This window comes from Silurus aristotelis (genome assembly GCF_946808225.1).
Source record: "Silurus aristotelis genome assembly, chromosome: 8".
Lineage (NCBI taxonomy): Eukaryota > Metazoa > Chordata > Actinopteri > Siluriformes > Siluridae > Silurus > Silurus aristotelis.
Window position 1 is genome coordinate 2,663,156 of NC_139581.1, and position 22,500 is coordinate 2,685,655.

A 22,500-nucleotide genomic window follows, 5' to 3' on the forward strand; every position below is an offset into this window, starting at 1 on the left:
TATATATATATATATATATATATATACAGTGGGTACGGAAAGTATTCAGACCCCCTTAAATCTTTCACTCTTTGTTATATTGCAGCCATTTGCTAAAATAATTTAGGTTCATTCTTCTTCCTCATGAATGTACACATAGCACCCCATACTGACAGAAAAACACAGAATTGTTGACATTGTTGCAGATTTATTAAAAAAGAAAAACTGAAATATCACATGGTCCTAAGTATTCAGACCCTTTGCTCAGTATTTAGTAGAAGCCCCCTTTTGATCTAATACAGCCATGAGTCTTTTTGGGAAAGATGCAACAAGTCTTTTACACCTGGATTTGGGGATCCTCTGCCATTCCTCCTTGCAGGTCCTCTCCAGTTCTGTCAGGTTGGACGGTAAACGTTGGTGGACAGCTATTTTTAGGTCTCTTCAGAGATGCTTAATTGGGTTTAAGTCAGGGCTCTGGCTGGGCCATTCAAGAACAGTCACGGAGTTGTTGTGAAGCCACTCCTTCGTTATTTTAGCTGTGTGCTTAGGGTCATTGTCTTGTTGGAAGGTAAACCTTCGGCCCAGTCTGAGGTCCAGAGCACTCTGGAGAAGGTTTTTGTCCAGGATATCCCTGTACTTGGCCGCATTCATCTTTCCCTCGATTGCAACCAGTCGTCCTGTCCCTGCAGCTGAAATACACCCCCACAGCATGATGCTGCCACCACCATGCTTCACTGTTGGGACTGTATTGGACAGGTTATGAGCAGTGCCTGGTTTTCTCCACACACACCGCTTAGAATTAAGGCCAAAAAGTTCTATTTTGGTCTCATCAGACCAGAGAATCTTATTTCTCACCATCTTGGAGTCCTTCAGGTGTTTTTTAGCAAACTCCATGCGGGCTTTCATGTGTCTTACACTGAGGAGAGGCTTCCGTCGGGCCACTCTGCCATAAAGCCCCGACTGGTGAAGGGCTGCAGTGATAGTTGACTTTCTACAACTTTCTCCCATCTCCTGACTGCATCTCTGGAGCTCAGCCACAGTGATCTTTGGGTTCTTCTTTACCTCTCTCACCAAGGCTCTTCTCCCCCGATAGCTCAGTTTGGCCGGACGGCCAGCTCTAGGAAGGGTTCTGGTCGTCCCAAACGTCTTCCATTTGAGGATTATGGAGGCCACTGTGCTCTTAGGAACCTTAAATGCAGCAGAAATCTTTTTGTAACCTTGGCCAGATCTGTGCCTTGCCACAATATTGTCTCTGAGCTCTTCAGGCAGTTCCTTTGTCCTCATGATTCTCATTTGCACTGACATGCATTGTGATCTGGAAGGTCTTATATAGACAGGTGTGTGGCTTTCCTAATCAAGTCCAATCAGTATAATCAAACACAGCTGGACTCAAATGAAGATGTAGAACCATCTCAAGGATGATCAGAAGAAATGGAAAGCACCTGAGTTAAATATATGAGTGTCACAGCAAAGGGTCTGAATACTTAGGACCATGTGATATTTCAGTTTTTCTTTTTTAATAAATCTGCAACAATGTCAACAATTCTGTGTTTTTCTGTCAGTATGGGGAGCTGTGTGTACATTCATGAGGAAGAAGAATGAACTTAAATGATTTTAGCAAATGGCTGCAATATAACAAAGAGTGAAAGATTTAAGGGGGTCTGAATACTTTCCGTACCCACTGTATATATATATATATATATATATATATATATATATATATATATATATATATATATATATATATATATATATATATATATATATATATATATATATGAAAGTTCTGTGTTGTGGATCCATGACAGCAGAGTATTTTTGTCTATTTACCAAAAGTGCCACTTTATTAAAAAAGAATCACAGCATTTGATATTTGGCTCATTTTGGACATAATATAATAAAAAAAAAAATAATTACATACAACAATTAAGCTTTAACCACAACAATGATGAAACTATAATGAATGAATATTTGTGGATGAGGTCTGGTTCCTCTAGAGATGTGTTTTGTTAGACGTAGAGCTTTTAATCGCACGAGAGTCGTCCCAAATTCACTCAGAGCTTCCAGTGTTGATCTTCGAACACTGTTTCACGTAGGATCCTAGTCGATCTGCCAGCAGGAACGGACTCAAGTTGCAGTACTGAAAAAATTTACAGCGTATCGTTGTTATTTCATCCCAATTCATTGAAATCTGAATATTACTATGCTGTATATAACAGCTGATTTTCAATAACGCATTCACTAATTAGTTACTTTTGCGCAGAAAGAAGTTTTGATCTTTGAGACAGAACAGTGAGCCTCTAGAGGTCGCCCTCGTACTGTATAATGACAGAGGACATTCTCAGCTGCTTCAGCAACCCGGAAAAACTATCTGTAATGATTTTTGCCAATAACTGATAGTTCCAGCAATCAACGACCGGTGCTGGTAAAGTTGATAAATGGGTCAAGCTTTAAATGTAACAGCTCAGATCTACAATATGGCACGGCAAAGATTGTAGCATTGTTATTCAATCTGAATATAACTGTGCTGTAATATAACAGCTGATTTTCACTACAGCATTGACTAATGAGTTACTTCTAAACAGGAACAAGAAGTTTCCAGAAAACCAGTTAAATCCACTGAGAAAGTCCTATTTTCTCAGGAATTTCCAAGATTCTGTGCTTTTTAAACATCTCATTTCACATTTTGTCTTTATGTGCTCCACCCTTCTGGACAGATGTTCCACTAGATTTCTGTGGAGATTACTTAAACCACAAAGGTCTCAGGTACTGCTGTAGGTAAGGGTTTGAGCTTTATTGCAGGAGATCTTTCAAATACTTCCAACTCATTGAAAACAAATCTTCATGGAGCTGACTTTGTGCACAAGGGCATTGTCCTGCTGGAACAGGTTTGAGTCTCTGAGTTCAAGAACAATTGTGTGCCTACAACTCTGAGGTAACAGTTTAAGAAAGAACCACATGGAGCAGATATCAAGCAGCACCCTCAGGATAGAGGCACAACCACACACAGGTGGAGATGAGTAATAAATTTATGACCAAGTCTGCTCATGAAGAACTGGATGTGTGTCGTACCTGCTGAATGGAGCTGAGTTTAGGGTCGGGCTTTTCTGTCATCTGCAAGAGGAAGTCCGGTGAGAAACGTGTGTACTGCAGGATCGCTGCCGTCTCTGCATCTACCTCTACACACACATTTACCTGCATGACACAGGAAGAGGAGCATCGTGAGCTCCTGTTGCTATGGTTTATCCGTCATATGGCTCTGTAATGTAACTAGAAGTTAACCGACGGCGGATGTTACCAATGCCGATAGCTAGGTCCTTGCCAATAATTTTTTATTAATTATCAGATATCCTGGATAAAAACAAACAAACAAACATAAAACTCCATTTAAAATAGTACTGAGCTTTATTACAAAAAATTAAAACGGTACTGAATCATAAATATTTGGTCAATGTAATAAATATTGATATATTATCATATTGATAAATATTGAAGAAAGTAAAAGACGCATTCAAACTGAAACAAAATGCTAAAAATAAATAAAAACTTGCATACAAAATGAATAAAAATGACAATAAAAATGATTGTCCTCTAGAGGTCGCTCTCATACTGTATAATAACAGAGAACATTCTCAGCTGCTCCAGCAACCCGGAAAAACTAACGGTAGTGATTTTTGCTGATAACGGATAGTGTACTGTAGGTTTTAATATAAAGGTCATTATTATTATTATTAATTATTATTATTATACATATACAGGACTTCAGTGATAGACATTTTTTCCACGCATTGTCTTCACTGTCCTTAACGAGGATTTTTGCCAATGAAGTGGCCACAGGGATCTGCTCCCTGTCACTTCCTGTACTGTTCTTACATATTTATTCAGAAAGTTTGTCATGTAATTAACACTAAACCAGCGTTCAATCCAAAAAAGCATGCACTATCGATGTGGTGTTCAACCTTGGAGTGAGGATTGACATTAAAATAAGATAGAAGCATCAAATACCTTAAAGGAGTTCGAGGCATCGAGGTCAAAACCCTCAGCACAGTCTGGAACCGTCCCTTTGTATGTCACCAGAGCTTTGTTTCGGATTGAGTGTTGGGGCAATTTAAAAGCCCGATACGTCCCTGAGGCATATTTAATTTTACCTGTAACAAAAAGATATGCGTGTAACTCAACTCTGAATACCCAGAACTATATCGATGGTTACACTATATAGACAAAAGCTTGTGATTGGTATGTGCTTTCTGAATGTCCCATTCCACATTTAGTCTCCATTTGCTGTTATAATAAGCTCCAATCTTCTAAGATGTTCCACTAGATTTTGGAGTGAGATTTGTGTTCATTCAGCTGCAGTTAGTAATGTCAGGAACTGATGTAGGTAAGTGGAGAAGGTTTGGGGTTAATGGCGAAGGTGTTTAATAATAGGGTTGCTTCCACTCACATCCATGTGCGATATGGTATGAAAAAGCACTTTATTTATCTACATTTACACACTATCACCTTCATAATAGTCCCCTGACACAGCAATATGGCGCTCCCAGCGTTCATGCCATTTCTGGAACGTGTCCTCTTCTTTTCAAAGCGTGTCAACGACCTTCTGCGATTCGCACTGGACCTCCGCAATGGTGTCAAAACGGCGACCTTTGAACTGCATCTTCATCTGTGGGAAGAGGGCAAAGTCTGCAGGACCAAATCTGGTGAGTAGGATGGGTCGGAAGTGAACCTCTTTGTGAGGAGAGCTGGGTGACGGGGTGCGAATGTTCTCAGAATTGCAGACGTGGGAACGATGTCTTTTAACACCCTGACTTCGGAAGGTTGGTGCCCCCCATGACTGTGAGTTCAGCTTTGTGCTGCCATCTATTGGAGTGTAATATAAACTATATATTTTGTTTTCATATATATATATATATATATATATATACTGTGTATATATATATATATATATATATATATATATATATATATATATATATATATATATATATATATATATATATATATATATATACACACTTATACTTACGTAAAAGTACAAAAGTATTTGCCCTCAAATGTACTTAATTATCCAAAGTACTATGGTTTAATGTACCAGGGTTCTGGAGAAACTTCATGCTACCACATACATAAACACTCTACAATTGTGTGTCTCCAATTTTTTTGAAGATACACATACGGCTGAAAAGGTCAGGCATCCCAATATATTTGTCTCTACACTATATCAAAACTTTCTGGGTAGTTTGACGAAAACAATCACTGGACTGACCCGCTTTCGTCTGAAGCTCTGGATTGTGCACATCAATACGACTCGCTGCAACCAGACGAGGCGTACTAAAGCCCAACTCCTTCATGATGGAGATGAAGTCATGCCAGTAGAGGGCACCACCCATTCCTTCACCTGCAGTAGAAAAGATTTCAGTACACATCCACAGCATCTTCCAAACATTTTTTATGAGGAAAAAAAACGAATGGAATGTGAGGGAAAGTGCTAGTGGTAAAACATTTCCAGAGTCAGTGGGATCCCAAGCTTTTGACACCTCATATGAAAAGTTCAGAGAAAAACAAAATGCTGACTTGTCAATTTGGTCATATTCTGGTTAGGAAGGCCAAAGCATATTTTCTATTCTTTTATTGTTCTGCATACAGGATATATTATCCTTATTATATTTAATAACAATGAGGCAATAAAGGAAATGAGAATAAAACATGATGGTGTAGAACCTGTGCACAGTACAAGAGAAACCAAAGTAAAACATCTGTTGGACTGAGAGGAGAAGGTTCAGTCCTACCCCAGAGCACTGGATCCAGTTTGAAGGACTCAGGGACGACCTCGTTTGCATAAATATCACTGAAGTAAAGCTCCCCCCCGATCTATAGAATAAAGAGAAATAAAATAAATACAATCATAAATCACAAAAACAAAACAAAAAAAAAGGAAGTCAAAGTTTTGAGGAGGAAATCCTTCACCTTGAGAACTCTGTAGGCCTCACTGAGAACAGCCCTCTTGTCTGGACAAAGACAAATCACACAGTTTGACCTGCTCACAGAGGAAGTGTTTCAATCCAGATCAGAAAACACGTCTGATCAATTCGGTTATGAATGAGAAAATTGATTTGATCAACAAAAAAACCCCCAAAAAAACAGGTCCAATAATTTCTAATAATATTTAATTCTAGACACAGGACCGATCAGTTTGATTATAATTCTAGAAACAGATCTGATTAATTAATTTATAATTCTAGTCCCAGGTATGATCAATCTAGTTGCAATTCGGTTATAATTCTAGACACAGGTCCAATCAATTCAGTTAAATTTTTAGACACAGGTCCGATCAATTCAGTTACATTTTTAGACACAGGTCCGGTCAATTTAGCTATAATTTTAAACACATGCCTGATCAATTATGTTATAATTCTTGACAAAGGTCCGATCAGTTCAGATACAGTTTAAGACAAATATCCAATCAATTCAGTTATCAATTCAGGTATAATCCTAGACACAGGTCCAATCCTTTTAGTTATATTTCTAAACACCGGTCTGATCAATTCGATTATAATTCTAGACACAAATTCGAACGATTCCATTATAATTTTAGACATAGGTCCAATCAATTTAGTTCTAAATTTAGTTATATTCCTGGCCACAAGGCTGATCAATTCAGTTATAATTACAAAAACAAGTCTGATTTATTCAGTTGTAAAGTAGGGAAAAGCTCCGATCATTTTCTTGAATTAAAAAAGTCTAATCAGCTCAAGTTATTAAATTCTAAACAAGTCTGATAATTTTTTTTTTATAAAAATACAAAAACAGACCTGTGCCAGGATTGAGGCTCAGGACTACAGTTCAGAAGAGCCAGTGCTCTTCCTTGTTTGTCACGTCACTGATTTCTCACACTTGCTCCTTGTCACCGTGATTAGCGCTCGTGTAAGGAGCCTCAGCCTCCTGCAGCACTCGCGGTCTCATGTTTGTCTACATGGTCCTTTTGTTTGTACTCATTTTTGGTTTGTATTTTGTTTCTATTGTTTGTTTTGTATGTCTGCAAATATTTGTATCTGTTTGTCGGATTTAGTATTGCACTAGTTAAAACTAAGAAAACAACATGAAACTATAAATTAATAGAACGTGTACGAAATTATTACTTTTTTTTTTTTAAATATAGAAATACCAAACATAAGTGTGTCCCAGACTGTCAGGAAGCACAGGGTTACAAATGATGGATCAGCCCTGGAGCTGAGGGGGTTAAGGGCCTTGCTTAAGGGCCCATTGGTGGCAGTGGCAGGGGCTGAAGATCTACCACTCCCCCTATAGTTATATGATTCAACACATATCAAAGCAAAAATATGGTCCGAGTGCTTCAGTTATAAATCAGGCACGGGTCTGATGTGTCTGAGTCAAATCAGCTCCACCTTTCTTCTAGCTTTCTTCTAGACCTCATTAGAAATTTGAACAAAAATCACGTTTGAAGTTTATTTAATGACTCGGGTTACATACACGACAACATCCAGAGAGTCGTCCCGTATCCCAGCATCACTGAGCTTCTCCATGTATCCGTGAACAAACTCGGTGTTCGGCTCGGCAAATCCAAAACGCTCCTGGTGGTATTTCACATATTTTCTTGAAGCCTGTATCTGCAGGGAGAAAATCACAATATCGGCAAAAGTATTGGGACACCTGACCTTCCCCATCCAAATGTCTTTGAATGTGTGAGCATGAAATTTTTCACATTTTGGTCTTCTGGGATTGCTTTCTGAATGAAACCCAGATTTTTTATTTCATCCAAAAATAATGGACAGAACAAACTTTTTTACACTCTGCTGTATTTTATACTGCATTGTATTTATTTAGCAAATGCCATAAATTCAATTTATTTCATTTTATACAATTACCAGATCCTCAGTCATATCAATACCAGTGACGTGGCCATCTTTTCCCACTAGTTTGCTGAGGACGTAACAGTCCCTACCCGATCCGCTCCCTAAATCCAGAACCGAACATCCTTTTAGCTTCTCTGGAGCCACCAGACCACAACCAAAGAACCTACAACCGTGAGAAATCATCAGGTTACAAAGGAAGAAAGAAAACCGCATCGTGTAAGTTTAAATGAATAAAAAGAAAAAGAAAATGTAGAGAAACAAGTCTGATCAGATCATTCGAAATTTTAGACACAGGTCTGATCACTATCAGATCAGTTCAGTTGTAAATACAAATCCAGTTCTGATTAGTTTTGTTACTGATCAAGAAACAGGTCTAATTTTTCATTGCCTGATCATATGTTCAGTTTGGATCCAATTACTCAGCTGTAATTCTGGCACAGGTCTGATTTAGTCAGTTATTTAAAAAAAACACAACCTAATCAATTATAAATATTATAAACCAAACAAGTCTGATAATTTCAGGCATAATTCTGGACACATTTGCACTCTTCATGAAAGCACTCTTTGAGATGTGAGCACCACAAACTGGTAGAACTTTCTCATGGATACAACATTGTTGATAAGTCTGTAAAGGATGCCCAAGTTTATACTACATTATACCCATTGACCAAGAATCTCCAGTGCATTTGGCCTGTAGATCAGAAGGTTTTTCACCTCTTTAAACAAAGATTACACTCTGCTAATGCCAGAATCCTGGTTCTGATTGTCAGCAACTCAACATGAGTAAAGCTACGGCATAGGTTTTGGTCTACATCTATCAAGTTCTCCAGGTGTTTCAGGGGCTCCATGGTCCTCAAGAGCTTCTTACCGTTTGCTGACCTCTGGGTGGATGAGTGTAAGGGCCTGCTGTATGCCTGGAGACAGTGGCCGAGATAAAGCCGAACATGCTGCGCTGGTCTGTAAAGCAGCTGTAGACTCCAGAGAGCTGTAATAACTCTACAAACGACACACAATAACACAACATGCTCAACTACAAGCCGACCGATCGCTAGTTTGGAACGTACTTGCCGATAACCGACTTTTTTTTAGGTTTTAGAAATTTATTAGTTTTTTAAATGGATACAGGATTAAAAAAAAGTCTGCGGTTCGCCTCTAGAGGCCACTTTTGTACAGTATAACGCGACCAGGAAAAACTATCAGTATGGATTCCAGTTCTAGCAATCAACTATCGGTGCAGATTAATCGGCAAAACCGATGAATCAGTCGACCTGTACACTCAGCAACACCACACGGAACAACTTTTAATAACACAACACACAAATGCATCATTGATTCTTTGAAATTATACCTATAACAAGGTACAAAGAAAAAAAAAACACTTCTCTGTGCTTATATTGAATCAGTCAGGATAAAGCAGTGGTAAGACAGAACTCACCTTCACTTGGTCATGGAGTGGAGACGCCATGTTGGAGCCGGGCACTAACTCAGCACTCACCTAAAATATAAACACTGTTTTAACACTCAATTTTTTTTTTTTGTTAGTTTTTTTTTGCTGTAAAAGAGCATAGCTCAAACTAGACTCAATTCATGGAATTTTTTTTATTTGTAAAGGTGTTCCTTCAATTAAAAACAAACTAGTTTGAGATTTATATCACATTTTTGAACTACACTATAACCCCCACACACCCCCCACCCCACCCGAAGGTGTAAAGAGTAAATTAGTAACCTGTAAATCCTACTTGAGTAAAAGTATATATACCTTATTGTAAAACTTCCTCCATTATAAGTTCTAATTTACCAAATCCAATATGACTTGAGTAGCTGATTTGAACAGTATTTGAGTATTTGACTCATTGAACATTGGCTCAAAGATGCACCAGACCTCAGCACATGTTAGTGAGAAGCCAAAAACAGTTGATCTGAGGTTCTGAATACAAAGTACAAACCTCATTAACACTGCATTAACCAACTACACAACAGCGTTTTCCAACATGGAATTCTTAAAAGAGACATCCACAGGAGACCATGGTTTTCAGCCAACCATCAAGAAAACTGGAAGAAATGGTCTCAGTGGTCTCATTTCTTGTACAGTTATATTAAACATCTACAATCTAAATCTATTTTTAACATAATTGAAATCTGGAGATGTTTGGATTTAGACCATAGAGGTAGCAAACATTTTACCAACAGTACGATTAAACCTTTCCGATTGTCCATTACCCATGGATGTTATTGGTGGTGTGCAATTTTCTCACAATTCTCACAACAATTCAACCTTTATAGAGTTCTTGAAGCTGAAGTCACTGTCAGACTGTATGCACTAAAGGTCAACTGATTAATTGGTCTATAGCGATTGGTCCATTTTTCTGACTTGTGTCTGTTGCTGGAGGAGCTGAGAAGATCCACTGTCATTATGAGAGCGACCTCTAGAGGCGTATCACTGACACTACATGATGTTGTTTCATTTTTGTCTTTTGGTCGACCTCTTTGGTCGACCTCTCATGTCCTGTCTGCTAATCTCAAAGAAACGGGTTTAGCCTTAAAAAAGAAGTCAGGTAGGATTGAACACTGTTCCAGCTGCCATCGTGAAGAGCCCTCGCCTCTCGCCGGTTCCATAACACGCAGCATTGTTGAGCTGTTTCTTCCAAATGACGCCCTAACTGGTAATGATGCCCAAATTCCCTCAGACTATCACCATTTAATGAGCGCTATTTGTTCCCCACCCAACTGAACCATTAAAGCTTTCCTGTGTCTGGCTGCTGTTTTGCTTTGTCCAATGTGTTATTATCAGCTACAACTGTGACTTGTTCAGACTCAGCACAGGGTACAAGAGTCGTAGGAGCTCCAAGTTCAGAGACTGTTGTGATAAATCGCTACACATTTTGACTTGTCAAGTTCTAATCTCTGTTTAGCTCAATAAGTTGATCCTGAACATCAGAGGCAGTCCATGATTCTTTCATGTTCAGTTGTTTATCTAGACAGTTTCGATCGAAGGCCATCGCTTATACTTGTTTCTCTCGTTCAAAGTTCATCCACCCCCTCTTTAAACTTTGCTCCGCTACTCAGCGACTTTTTACACACTTGCACACGTTCACCTTCGACTGTGGACTCGCACTTTACACTACATTACTTACATTTCAACTTCATTAGTTAATGTTTACTCTTTATTCATGTCTAATGTTTACTCTTACTGTTCATTGTCTATGCACTTTGGTCCGTAGTAAAGACATTTTTTTCTTTTGTATATTGTGTATATTGTGGAAGAATGACAAAGTTTGAGTTGAGTTGAACTTCTGAAATCACCAAAATGCTGCTTCAAGACAGAAAATACAGAATCATTAGTAGGTGTTATTGAACCATCACGCTTCCAGACATCGTTAGTTTGTTCAAGAATACCCTCATGAGTTCCCCCATTCCAGGAGATCTGTACTATCTCCTCTACGGTGAGGAGGAGCTGCTATCATCAATGACTGATATTTGACTCTTCTTTTCTACTACTTGGTGTAAATGAGGTCACGTGTGTTGTGTCGAGTTCGAGTCTGGAGTTTCTTCATCATTTATTCCTCTCTAAATGTTCTGCTTGATGTTGAACTGATGCTGAACTGTATGTTGGTGATCAGTAGATGCACCGAGCGCCGATCAGAACACGTGTAAAACAGAGCGTGCGCTCGATCCTGATTGGTGACTCGCTGCGTGTTTCACCAGTTACGTTTTTATCCTCGTAAACAAAAAAGAACAACTGATTTCACTAAATGTAGTCGAGTAAAAAGTCAAATATTTGAATTGTACTAAAGTAAAAGTTTCCCCAAATGGAAACACTTCAGTAAAGTACACGAATGTGCTACATAAGTACACTAACGAATTACATTTAATACCACTGGTGAAATTATTTACTTAATCAGAACACAAGAATTCCAATGAAAATTTATTTGTGTTGATGCAGCAAACTGTCCGACAATTGGTCACTGTTTGGTGGGTCACGGCACCAAGTTTGTCCTGTTGTTCTACTGCAAAGTAAAGTTTTATTTGAGATGTTAAAAAAAGGTCCACTGCCAACTGGATTCTGCTGAGGTTTATTTATTATTAATGCCTGTGTGTTGAAATATATAAACAGGCATGCATGAACATCTCTCTAATGCCATTGCTTTACATATATGATAATAATAATAATAATAATAATAATAATAATAATAATAATAATAATAATAATAATATAAAAGAATAATTCAATAATTTAATTTCCAAAATAAAAAATACACATGCAAAATTTACAATATCTACACACAAGAAAGTTTTACATTCACATAAATCACATGAATCTGAAATGTCATGCATGTATGAGAAAACATCTCTAAACACATTATGCATCAGCCACTTATAACTCCACATGCAACCGATTAAACATGAAACAAAGCATTAAAAGCGTTTGATATGTGAACAGTGTAACCGAATAAAAAACTCTGCATACCTCCTTTCTTCTGCTTTTCTCCTATCTACAGTGTTCTGGCTGGAAGAGACTGAAACCTGATCCTGCTATAGCCTTTATGCGCGCGTGACGTCTGCCAGCATGCAGCATGTGTTTCAAAATAAAACCCCTAATAATACATCATTATTTATAAAAACATGAAATACAATTAATAATCATAGTAATAATAACAAATAATACTAACTATACTAATAGTCTAAAAGTCTATTATCATAACAACCATACTAACATTAATACTAAGTATACAGTGAATACTGTAAACAGTATTTAGTGTGTAGTATACATTATTCAGTATACACTATTCATTGTGTAGTATACATTATTCAGTATACACTATTCATTGTGTAGTATACATTATTCAGTATACACTATTCATTGTGTAGTATACATTATTCAGTAAACACAATTCATTGTGTAGTATGTATTATTCAGTATACACTATTTATTGTGTAGTATACATTATTCAGTAAACACAATTCATTGTGTAGTATGTATTATTCAGTATACAGTATTCATTGTGTAGTATACATTATTTAGTATACAGTATTCAGTGTGTAGTATACATTATTCAGTATACACTATTTATTGTGTAGTATGCATTATTCAGTATACACTATTTATTGTGTAGTATGCATTATTCAGTACGCAGTATTCATTGTGTAGTATACATTATTTAGTATACAGTATTTAGTGTGTAGAATACATTATTCAGTATACACTATTCAGTATACACTATTAATTGTGTAGTATACATTATTTAGTATACACTATTAATTGTGTAGTATACATTATTCAGTATACACTATTTATTGTGTAGTATACATTATTCAGAATACACTATTCAGTGTGTAGTATACATTATTCAGTATACACTATTTATTGTGTAGTATACATTATTCAGTATACACTATTCAGTGTGTAGTATACATTATTCAGTATACACTATTCATTGTGTATTATACATTATTCAGTATACACTTTTCATTGTGTAGTATACATTATTCAGTATACACTATTCAGTGTGTAGTATACATTATTCAGTATACACTATTTATTGTGTAGTATACATTATTCAGTAAACACTATTCAGTGTGTAGTATACATTATTTAGTATACACTATTTATTGTGTAGTATACATTATTCAGTATACACTATTCAGTGTGTAGTATACATTATTCAGTATACACTATTCAGTGTGTAGTATACATTATTCAGTATACACTATTCATTGTGTAGTATACATTATTCAGTATACACTTTTCATTGTGTAGTATACATTATTCAGTATACACTATTCAGTGTGTAGTATACATTATTCAGTATACACTATTTATTGTGTAGTATACATTATTCAGTATACACTTTTCATTGTGTAGTATACATTATTCAGTATACACTATTCAGTGTGTAGTATACATTATTCAGTATACACTATTTATTGTGTAGTATACATTATTCAGTATACACTATTCAGTGTGTAGTATACATTATTTAGTATACACTATTTATTGTGTAGTATACATTATTCAGTATACACTATTTATTGTGTAGTATACATTATTCAGTATACACTATTCAGTGTGTAGTATACATTATTCAGTATACACTATTCAGTGTGTAGTATACAATATTCAGTATACACTATTCAGTGTGTAGTATACATTATTCAGTATACACTATTCATTGTGTAGTATACATTATTCAGTATACACTTTTCATTGTGTAGTATACATTATTCAGTATACACTATTCAGTGTGTAGTATACATTATTCAGTATACACTATTTATTGTGTAGTATACATTATTCAGTATACACTATTTATTGTGTAGTATACATTATTCAGTATACACTATTCATTGTGTAGTATACATTATTCAGTATACACTATTCATTGTGTAGTATACATTATTCAGTATACACTATTCATTGTGTAGTATACATTATTCAGTATACACTATTTATTGTGTAGTATACATTATTCAGTATACACTATTCAGTGTGTAGTATACAATATTCAGTATACACTATTCATTGTGTAGTATACATTATTCAGTATACACTTTTCATTGTGTAGTATACATTATTCAGTATACACTATTCAGTGTGTAGTATACATTATTCAGTATACACTATTTATTGTGTAGTATACATTATTCAGTATACACTATTTATTGTGTAGTATACATTATTCAGTATACACTATTCATTGTGTAGTATACATTATTCAGTATACACTATTCATTGTGTAGTATACATTATTCAGTATACACTATTCATTGTGTAGTATACATTATTCAGTATACACTATTCATTGTGTAGTATACATTATTCAGTATACACTTTTCATGGTGTAGGATACATTATTCAGTATACACTATTTATTGTGTAGTATACATTATTCAGTATACACTATTCATTGTGTAGTATACATTATTCAGTATACACTATTCATTGTGTAGTATACATTATTCAGTATACACTATTCATTGTGTAGTATACATTATTCAGTATACACTATTTATTGTGTAGTATACATTATTCAGTATACACTATTCATTGTGTAGTATACATTATTCAGTATACACTATTCATTGTGTAGTATACATTATTCAGTATACACTATTCATTGTGTAGTATACATTATTCAGTATACACTATTCATTGTGTAGTATACATTATTCAGTATACACTTTTCATGGTGTAGGATACATTATTCAGTATACACTATTCAGTGTGTAGTATACATTATTCAGTATACACTATTTATTGTGTAGTATACATTATTCAGTATACACTATTTATTGTGTAGTATACATTATTCAGTATACACTATTTATTGTGTAGTATACATTATTTAGTATACACTTTTCATTGTGTAGTATACATTATTCAGTATACACTATTTATTGTGTAGTATACATTATTCAGTATACACTATTTATTGTGTAGTATACATTATTCAGTATACACTATTTATTGTGTAGTATACATTATTCAGTATACACTATTTATTGTGTAGTATACATTATTCAGTATACACTATTCAGTGTGTAGTATACATTATTCAGTATACACTATTCATTGTGTAGTATACATTATTCAGTATACACTTTTCATTGTGTAGTATACATTATTCAGTATACACTATTTATTGTGTAGTATACATTATTCAGTATACACTATTTATTGTGTAGTATACATTATTCAGTATACACTATTCATTTTGTAGTATACATTATTCAGTATACACTTTTCATTGTGTAGGATACATTATTCAGTATACACTATTCAGTGTGTAGTATACATTATTCAGTATACACTATTTATTGTGTAGTATACATTATTCAGTATACACTATTTATTGTGTAGTATACATTATTCAGTATACACTATTTATTGTGTAGTATACATTATTCAGTATACACTTTTCATTGTGTAGGATACATTATTCAGTATACACTATTCAGTGTGTAGTATACATTATTCAGTATACACTATTTATTGTGTAGTATACATTATTCAGTATACACTATTTATTGTGTAGTATACATTATTCAGTATACACTATTTATTGTGTAGTATACATTATTCAGTATACACTATTTATTGTGTAGTATACATTATTCAGTATACACTATTCATTATTCAGTATTTAGTGTATAGTATAGACTATTTCCCCTAATCCAAGATGGCAGAAACCATGTTTGTCCTGTATTGTTTGTTTTTTGTTTGGAAAAGGCATCTCTTTTAAATATTATTTTTAACCGTGGAAATTCAACATATGGATTTTTAAAGCAAACGAGTGGATTACTGTGTTCCGACGTGGAGTTTACTTGCTTTTTTTGGTATTTTTGGGCCTTTGGATATCTGCACTACTGACTCACAGCTTGTATCATTTTTTGGAATTGCAAGAGGAGGGCCTCTGGATCTCTGCACTATTAACTCGCAGTTTGTCATTCTTTGGAATTGCAAGAGGTACATCACCATTACATCTGTGCGTTTTAGCCTCGGATGGGTGAAAGAAACCCCAAAAAGTCCTTAATATTGAGGCACAGTACTGCGTTTCATTGGTGAATGTTTTCAAACTGGACACTCATATCTGCTAACAGTTAGCTACTACTAGCTGTAGTTGCAGTTCTCACGGCTTGCTGCCACCCTTCACATCCTCACTACCGTCATCTCAGGGGGTCTGCCTATTACGGTATTAGCTCCCTTCATTCCACCAGTTTATCATCTGCTGTAGCCTTAGTAGCTACAGCCTCAGCTGTTTTTACCATCAGACTGTCACCGGCTACAGCCTCAGCTGCTTCCATCTCTGGGCTGTCATCTGTTACAGTCTCAGTCGCATTTTCCACCATTGGACTTGTCCTAAAAATGAAGTTTTATCTATTCTTGTTTATCCTTTCGATCCCCCTTACTAGTGGGGTTGTCCATTTGCATTTAGAAAATGAGTCTATTCTTATGCAGTTCCCTTATGTAGTCTCAAGGCCTGAAACAATTTCCAAGGTCAAATTTAAATCACAGGGGCCAAGTCACTCATTTATGTTTGTTTTTAAGGCTGCAAATCTACTCCATCTTTATTGCCTCTACATTTTGAAGGATTGGTTTATTGTCACTGCAGACTCACTTCCTGTTTTTTTTATATCATTAAATTCTAGATCAGGGACTTTCTGCTGCAAATCAGATAAGTCCACTTCTTGTTATTATTTTATTATTAATTTCTGGAAATGTTCTGCCTAATCCGGGCCCTGATAGCCTTAAGATATGTGATACACCTGAAGATTTTAAATCAAGGTCTGGCCTGGGTATTATTCATCTTAATGTTCGGAGTTTAATGTCCAAACTAGATATGGTTAATTTGTGGGTCAAGTCAACTGAGGCTGACATTGTTGTTTTGTCTGGAACCTGGCTGACTAAATCTGTCCTTGATAACGATATTAGCATTGATGGTTATAATGTGTATCGTTCAGATCGCCCAAAAAGAGGGGGAGGTGTTGCTATTTATATCAATAGTCTTAGCTCCTTCTCTGTTGCTGATGTTCATAAAGGTCTGAAACAATTGAATCCTCGAAAACCTGCGGGCCCAGATCACTTAGACCCTTTCTTTTCGAAATTAGCTGCAGATATCCTAGCTGAACCTTTGACTCATCTTTTTAATCTTTCTCTGATCACAAACAAAATTCCCAAGGTATAAAAGTCTGCTTATGTTTTGCCACTTTTGAAAGGAGGTGACCCTACCTTGCTAAATAATTATAGACCTATTTCCAAACTTTCAGCTTTGGCCAAAGTGTTGGAATCTTTGGTTAGTGAACAAGTAAAAGAGTATTTAAATGCTCAGTCAGTTTTATCTATGTATCAATATGGTTTTAGGAAAAAACACAGCACTACCACTGCTGCTATAAAAGTAATTAATGATATAGTCAAAGCACTTGATGATAAGAAACACTGTGTGTCTATGTTCATTGATTTGTCCAAAGCATTTGACACTGTTGACCATAGTATATTAGTGCAGAGACTGATCAGTATAGGTATATCTCAGCACTCTGTGGGCTGGTTTATTAACTACCTTGCTGATAGGACTCAAGCTACGCAAGTTGATGGCCTAACGTCAAAATATTTATTAATCTATAAAGGGGTCCCGCAAGGCTCCATTTTAGGGCCACTTTTATTCACTATTTATATAAACTACGACAGAGTTGTTCAAAAAGGCTTTTATGTTTTTTGCACCTTCAACTTGGAATGACCCACAGAAATCACTAAAGCTACAGTGTCTAATTTCCTTCAATGATTTCAAACATTATGTTAAATCTATAGAACATGAGTCTATCCACACATGCAAATGTTTTAATTAATGGCACTTTTATTTAAATTGAAATGTACTTGAGTTGTCTTTTGCGTTTTTTGTTTGTTTTGTGATTGTGTGATTTAATTTTGTTCTGCTATTTTGGCCAGGCCTCTCTTGAAAAAGAGATTCTATATCTCAATGAGACTAACCTGGTTAAATAAAGGTTAAATAAAAAAAAAAATAGTATTCAGGATACAGTACTTAGTATTCAGTGTACAGTATTAAGTAATTAGTATTAAATGTACAGTATACAGTAAATCTTATTTAGTTATTAAGGTACAGAATTTAGTATTCAGAGTTACAGTATTTAGAAAACTGTATTCAGGGTACAGTAATTAGTATTCAGGTTAAATTGTAGAGTAGTCAGGGTACATTGTTTAGTATTCAGACTACAGTTTTCAGTATACAGTATTCAGGTTTACAGTATTTAGTATTTAGGGTACAGTATTTAGTATTTTGGGTACAGTAATTAGTATTTAGGGTACAGTTTTCAGTAGACAGTATTCAGGTTTACAGTATTTAGTATTACGTATTCAGAGTACAGTATGCAGTATTCAGGGTTACATTATACAGTATTCAGGGTACAGTGTTTAGTATTTAGTATTCAGGGTACAGTATACAGTTTAAGGTTACAGTATTAAGGGTACAGTATGCAGTATTCAGGGTTACAGTATGCAGTATTTGGGGTACAGTATGCAGTATTCAGGGTACAGTATTAAGGGTACAGTATGCAGTATTCAGGGTTACAGTATGCAGTATTTGGGGTACAGTATGCAGTATTCAGGGTACAGTATTCAGAGTATAGTATTCAGTATTCAGGGTTACAGTATTTAGTATTTAGGGAACAGTTTACAGTATTCAAGTTTACAGTATTTAGTATTCAGGGTACAGTATGCAGTATTCAAAGTTACAGTATTCAATATTCAGGGTAAAGTATTCAGTATTCAGGGTACAGTATGCAGTATTCAAGGTTACAGTATTAAGGGTACAGTATTTAGTATTCAGGGTTACAGTATGCAGTATTTAGGGTACAGTATGCAGTATTCAAGGTACAGTATTTAGTAATCAGGGTGCAGTATTTAGTATTCAGGGTACAGTATGCAACTTTCAAGGTTACAGTATTAAGGGTACAGTATTTAGTATTCAGGGTTACGGTATGCAGTATTTAGGGTACAGTATGCAGTATTCAAGGTACAGTATTTAGTAATCAGGGTACAGTATGCAGTATTCAGGGTACAGTATTTAGTATTCAGGGTACAGTATGCAACTTTCAAGGTTACAGTATTAAGGGTACAGTATTTAGTATTCAGGGTTACAGTATGCAGTATTTAGGGTACAGTATGCAGTATTCAAGGTACAGTATTTAGTAATCAGGGTACAGTATTTAGTATTCAGGGTACAGTATGCAACTTTCAAGGTTACAGTATTAAGGGTACAGTATTTAGTATTCAGGGATACAGTATGCAGTATTCAGTGTACAGTATGCAGTATTCAGTGTACAGTATGCAGTATTTAGGGTTACAGTGTGCAGTATTCAGGGTACAATGTTCAGGGAAAAGTATTCAGTATTCAGGGTAGGGTCAGGGTCCTCACCTGCTGGAAATTGTGATCATAGACTCCTCCAGAAAACATTTTACTTCTACTGTAGTTCTTGACTCTAACACACGGTGGTGCTATTTATTAATAAACCACAGACGAGGGACAGGAAAACCCAGTACTCTTAATGTCCAGTGTCATAGATTCTACACGTCTCTGGGACTGTGCTGGAGAAATGAAGACACACATATTGTGCTTTAATTGTGTTGTTTTAAAGATGATGATGATGATGATGATGAATACAAGACTATAAGACATATAAGACGTCACACAGAAACCATCTGTAGTTTGAGATGTTGTTTGTGTGAAGGTACTTCATTTTTATTTTTATTAAAAAAGCACAATAAAGAATAACACGTGTGTAAAAGTTACACTAAATGACTCAACTGTGCATGAATCAGAGGAACTGTGGTGCAGAAAAGTGTCAGCAGGTGCTCTGGAGTTCAAATCTGAAATATTTGTCTGTAGCAGGAGGATGTTTGAGGTTTCCTTCATGTTTGGAGCTGCATTTCTGCAAATTGAGTTGGATTTGTGGTCAGGATTAATGGTTCCCGAATGCTCAGAAATACAGGCTGATTCTTCTCCATCATGCAGTACCATCAGGGATGCGTCTGATTAGCTCCATATTTATTCTGCAGCAGAACAAACATCCAGCCAACGTCATTAACAACTATCTTCTGTGTAGAGAAGAACAAGGAGTCCTGGAAGTGATAGTTTTGTCCTTCACAGTCCTGATCTCAACATAATTTAGTTTGTCTGGGATTACATGAGGAGACAGAAGGATTTGAGGAGCCTACAGAAGACCTACAGAAGATCTGTGGTTGGTTCGCTAAAATATTTGGAACAACCAAACTGTTCCTTCAAAAAGTGTAAAGTGTGCTTACTTTTTTTTTTAAGCCTCAAACCACTTCCACCTCAAACTTAATGACGTTTAAGAGAAAGAAAGAACGAAAAATAAACACGAAAGAAACAAGAGGTAGAAGGAAAAAGATAAAAACAGGAGATGAAAACAGAAGAAAGAAAAAAAGAAAGAATACAATCGAGATTTTAACGGAAAGCAAAACAAAACAAGCAGACGAATCCATGCAGTAAAAAAAAATGCATGAAAGAAAGAAAGAAAGAAAGAAAGAAAGAAAGAAAGAAAGAAAGAAAGAAAGAAAGAAAGAAAGAAAGAAAGAAAGAAAGAAAGAAAGAAAGAAAGAAAGAAAGAAAGAAAGAAAGAAGGGATTGATGACTGCTCTGAGGATGAGGAGGTTTGGAGGTAGTGTGAGGACGTGTGTGTGTGTGTGTGTGTGTGTGTGTGTGTGTGTGTGTGTGTGTGTGTGTGTATACTGTATCCTATATACCTCAGTAGTAAAGTAGTTGTATTCTATTTCCTGTCGTCTGCAGTCCAGGTAGTTTTGGGACTATATTGGGAATTTCCTAATGTATCAGAGTGTGTAACCGTTAAATGAGCCATGTGTGAGTCAGACTCACAAAACCACACACACACACACACACACACACACACACACACACACACACACACACACACCCCTGTCCTGGAGTCCGAATAAGACGCACAATGAAACGCAATAAGGTTAGTAGAGAGAAGGTCTTGGCAAAGTTCTTACACTGTAGAATGAGCATTAGGTCTGCTTCACGTTGATGAATGTGTGTGTGTGTGTGTGTGTGTGTGTGTGTGTGTGTGTGTGTGTGTGTGTGTGTGTGTGTGTGTGTGTGTGTGTGTGCTTTGCTGGAAAACTTTGCCCATGGTTCCGCTTGACATTTCTTTATCCAGTCAGCTGTGACCTCGCCGGTGTCCTCGGTGTCCTGGTTCAGTGTCAAAACAATGGACTTCTCTCATCTTTAAGGACGTCTGGAGTCTGACTTCTTTCCCGTCCGTGTGGAGTGTGAGGTTTCCTCCCGTACTGTTCCTCACACAGGAGATTCCCTGTTTATACACCCGGAAAGATCAAATACAAGCGCTCACTTCTCACTCAGAGAAAAAATATATAATCATCCGAAATGAGCGAAACGACACCAGCAGATTCGTTTCATTGTTTGTTTCATACAACAACAAAATAACGATAAAATTTCCTTTGATCTAACAAATCTATAAATATCCAGATGTTTAGCCTGAAGAACAGCTGTACACACTTTCAGCATCCTAAAACATAGTTTCTCCAAACGTTCAGCTGAAAACTCGACTGAGGTCTTCTTCACTAGATGGAGATTCCTGTCTTGTTTGTTTGTTTTTTTTGTAAAATGCTTCTATTCTTCCTTTCTTTTTATTTCTTCCTTCTGTTTTTGTATATTTATCCGTTTATTTATTCATTATTTTAATTTATTTCATTGAAACTACTTGTGTTCTTTTCTTCTTGTAGTCTTTCTTTCTTTCTTTCTTTCTTTCTTTCTTTCTTTCTTTCTTTCTTTCTTTCTTTCTTTCTTTCTTTCTTTTTTCTTTCTTTCTTTCTTTCTTTCTTTCTTTCTGTCCTACTATTCTTTCTTTCTTTCTGTCCTACTATTCTTTCTTTCTTTCTTTCTTTCTTTCTTTCTTTCTTTCTTTCTTTCTTTCTTTCTTTCTTTCTTTCTTTCTGTCCTACTATTCTTTCTTTCTTTCTTTCTTTCTTTCTTTCTTTCTTTTTTTCTTTCTTTCTTTCTTTCTTTCTTTCTTTCTTTCTTTCTTTCTTTCTTTCTTTCTTTCTTTCTTTCTTTCTTTCCTACTATTCTTTCTT

At 35.7% G+C, this 22,500-nt stretch overlaps 2 protein-coding genes across 4 annotated transcripts in view; one reads left to right on the forward strand and one right to left on the reverse strand.

Moving 5' to 3' along the window:
• The window catches only part of serpinh1b (serpin peptidase inhibitor, clade H (heat shock protein 47), member 1b), a 247,623-nt gene that overhangs the window by 5,570 nt on the left and 219,553 nt on the right, over window positions 1–22,500 (forward strand). The window lies entirely within an intron of this gene.
• LOC310729647 (arsenite methyltransferase) lies at window positions 1,795–12,412 on the reverse strand. 2 transcript variants are annotated; one of them, XM_083548088.1, is made up of 11 exons: window positions 12,322–12,412; window positions 9,289–9,348; window positions 8,722–8,849; window positions 7,866–8,016; window positions 7,471–7,607; window positions 5,947–6,016; window positions 5,769–5,850; window positions 5,246–5,377; window positions 3,985–4,127; window positions 3,052–3,174; window positions 1,795–2,119 (listed from the first exon to the last, which is right to left on the reverse strand). In XM_083548088.1, the coding sequence occupies exons 2-11, from the start codon at window positions 9,316–9,318 to the stop codon at window positions 2,030–2,032; spliced, it is 1,086 nt and encodes a 361-aa protein (XP_083404214.1). In that variant the 5' UTR covers window positions 9,319–9,348; window positions 12,322–12,412; the 3' UTR covers window positions 1,795–2,029. The 2 variants fall into 2 exon arrangements, with proteins under 2 accessions (XP_083404214.1, XP_083404213.1); XM_083548087.1 differs by having other exon boundaries at window positions 12,313–12,409.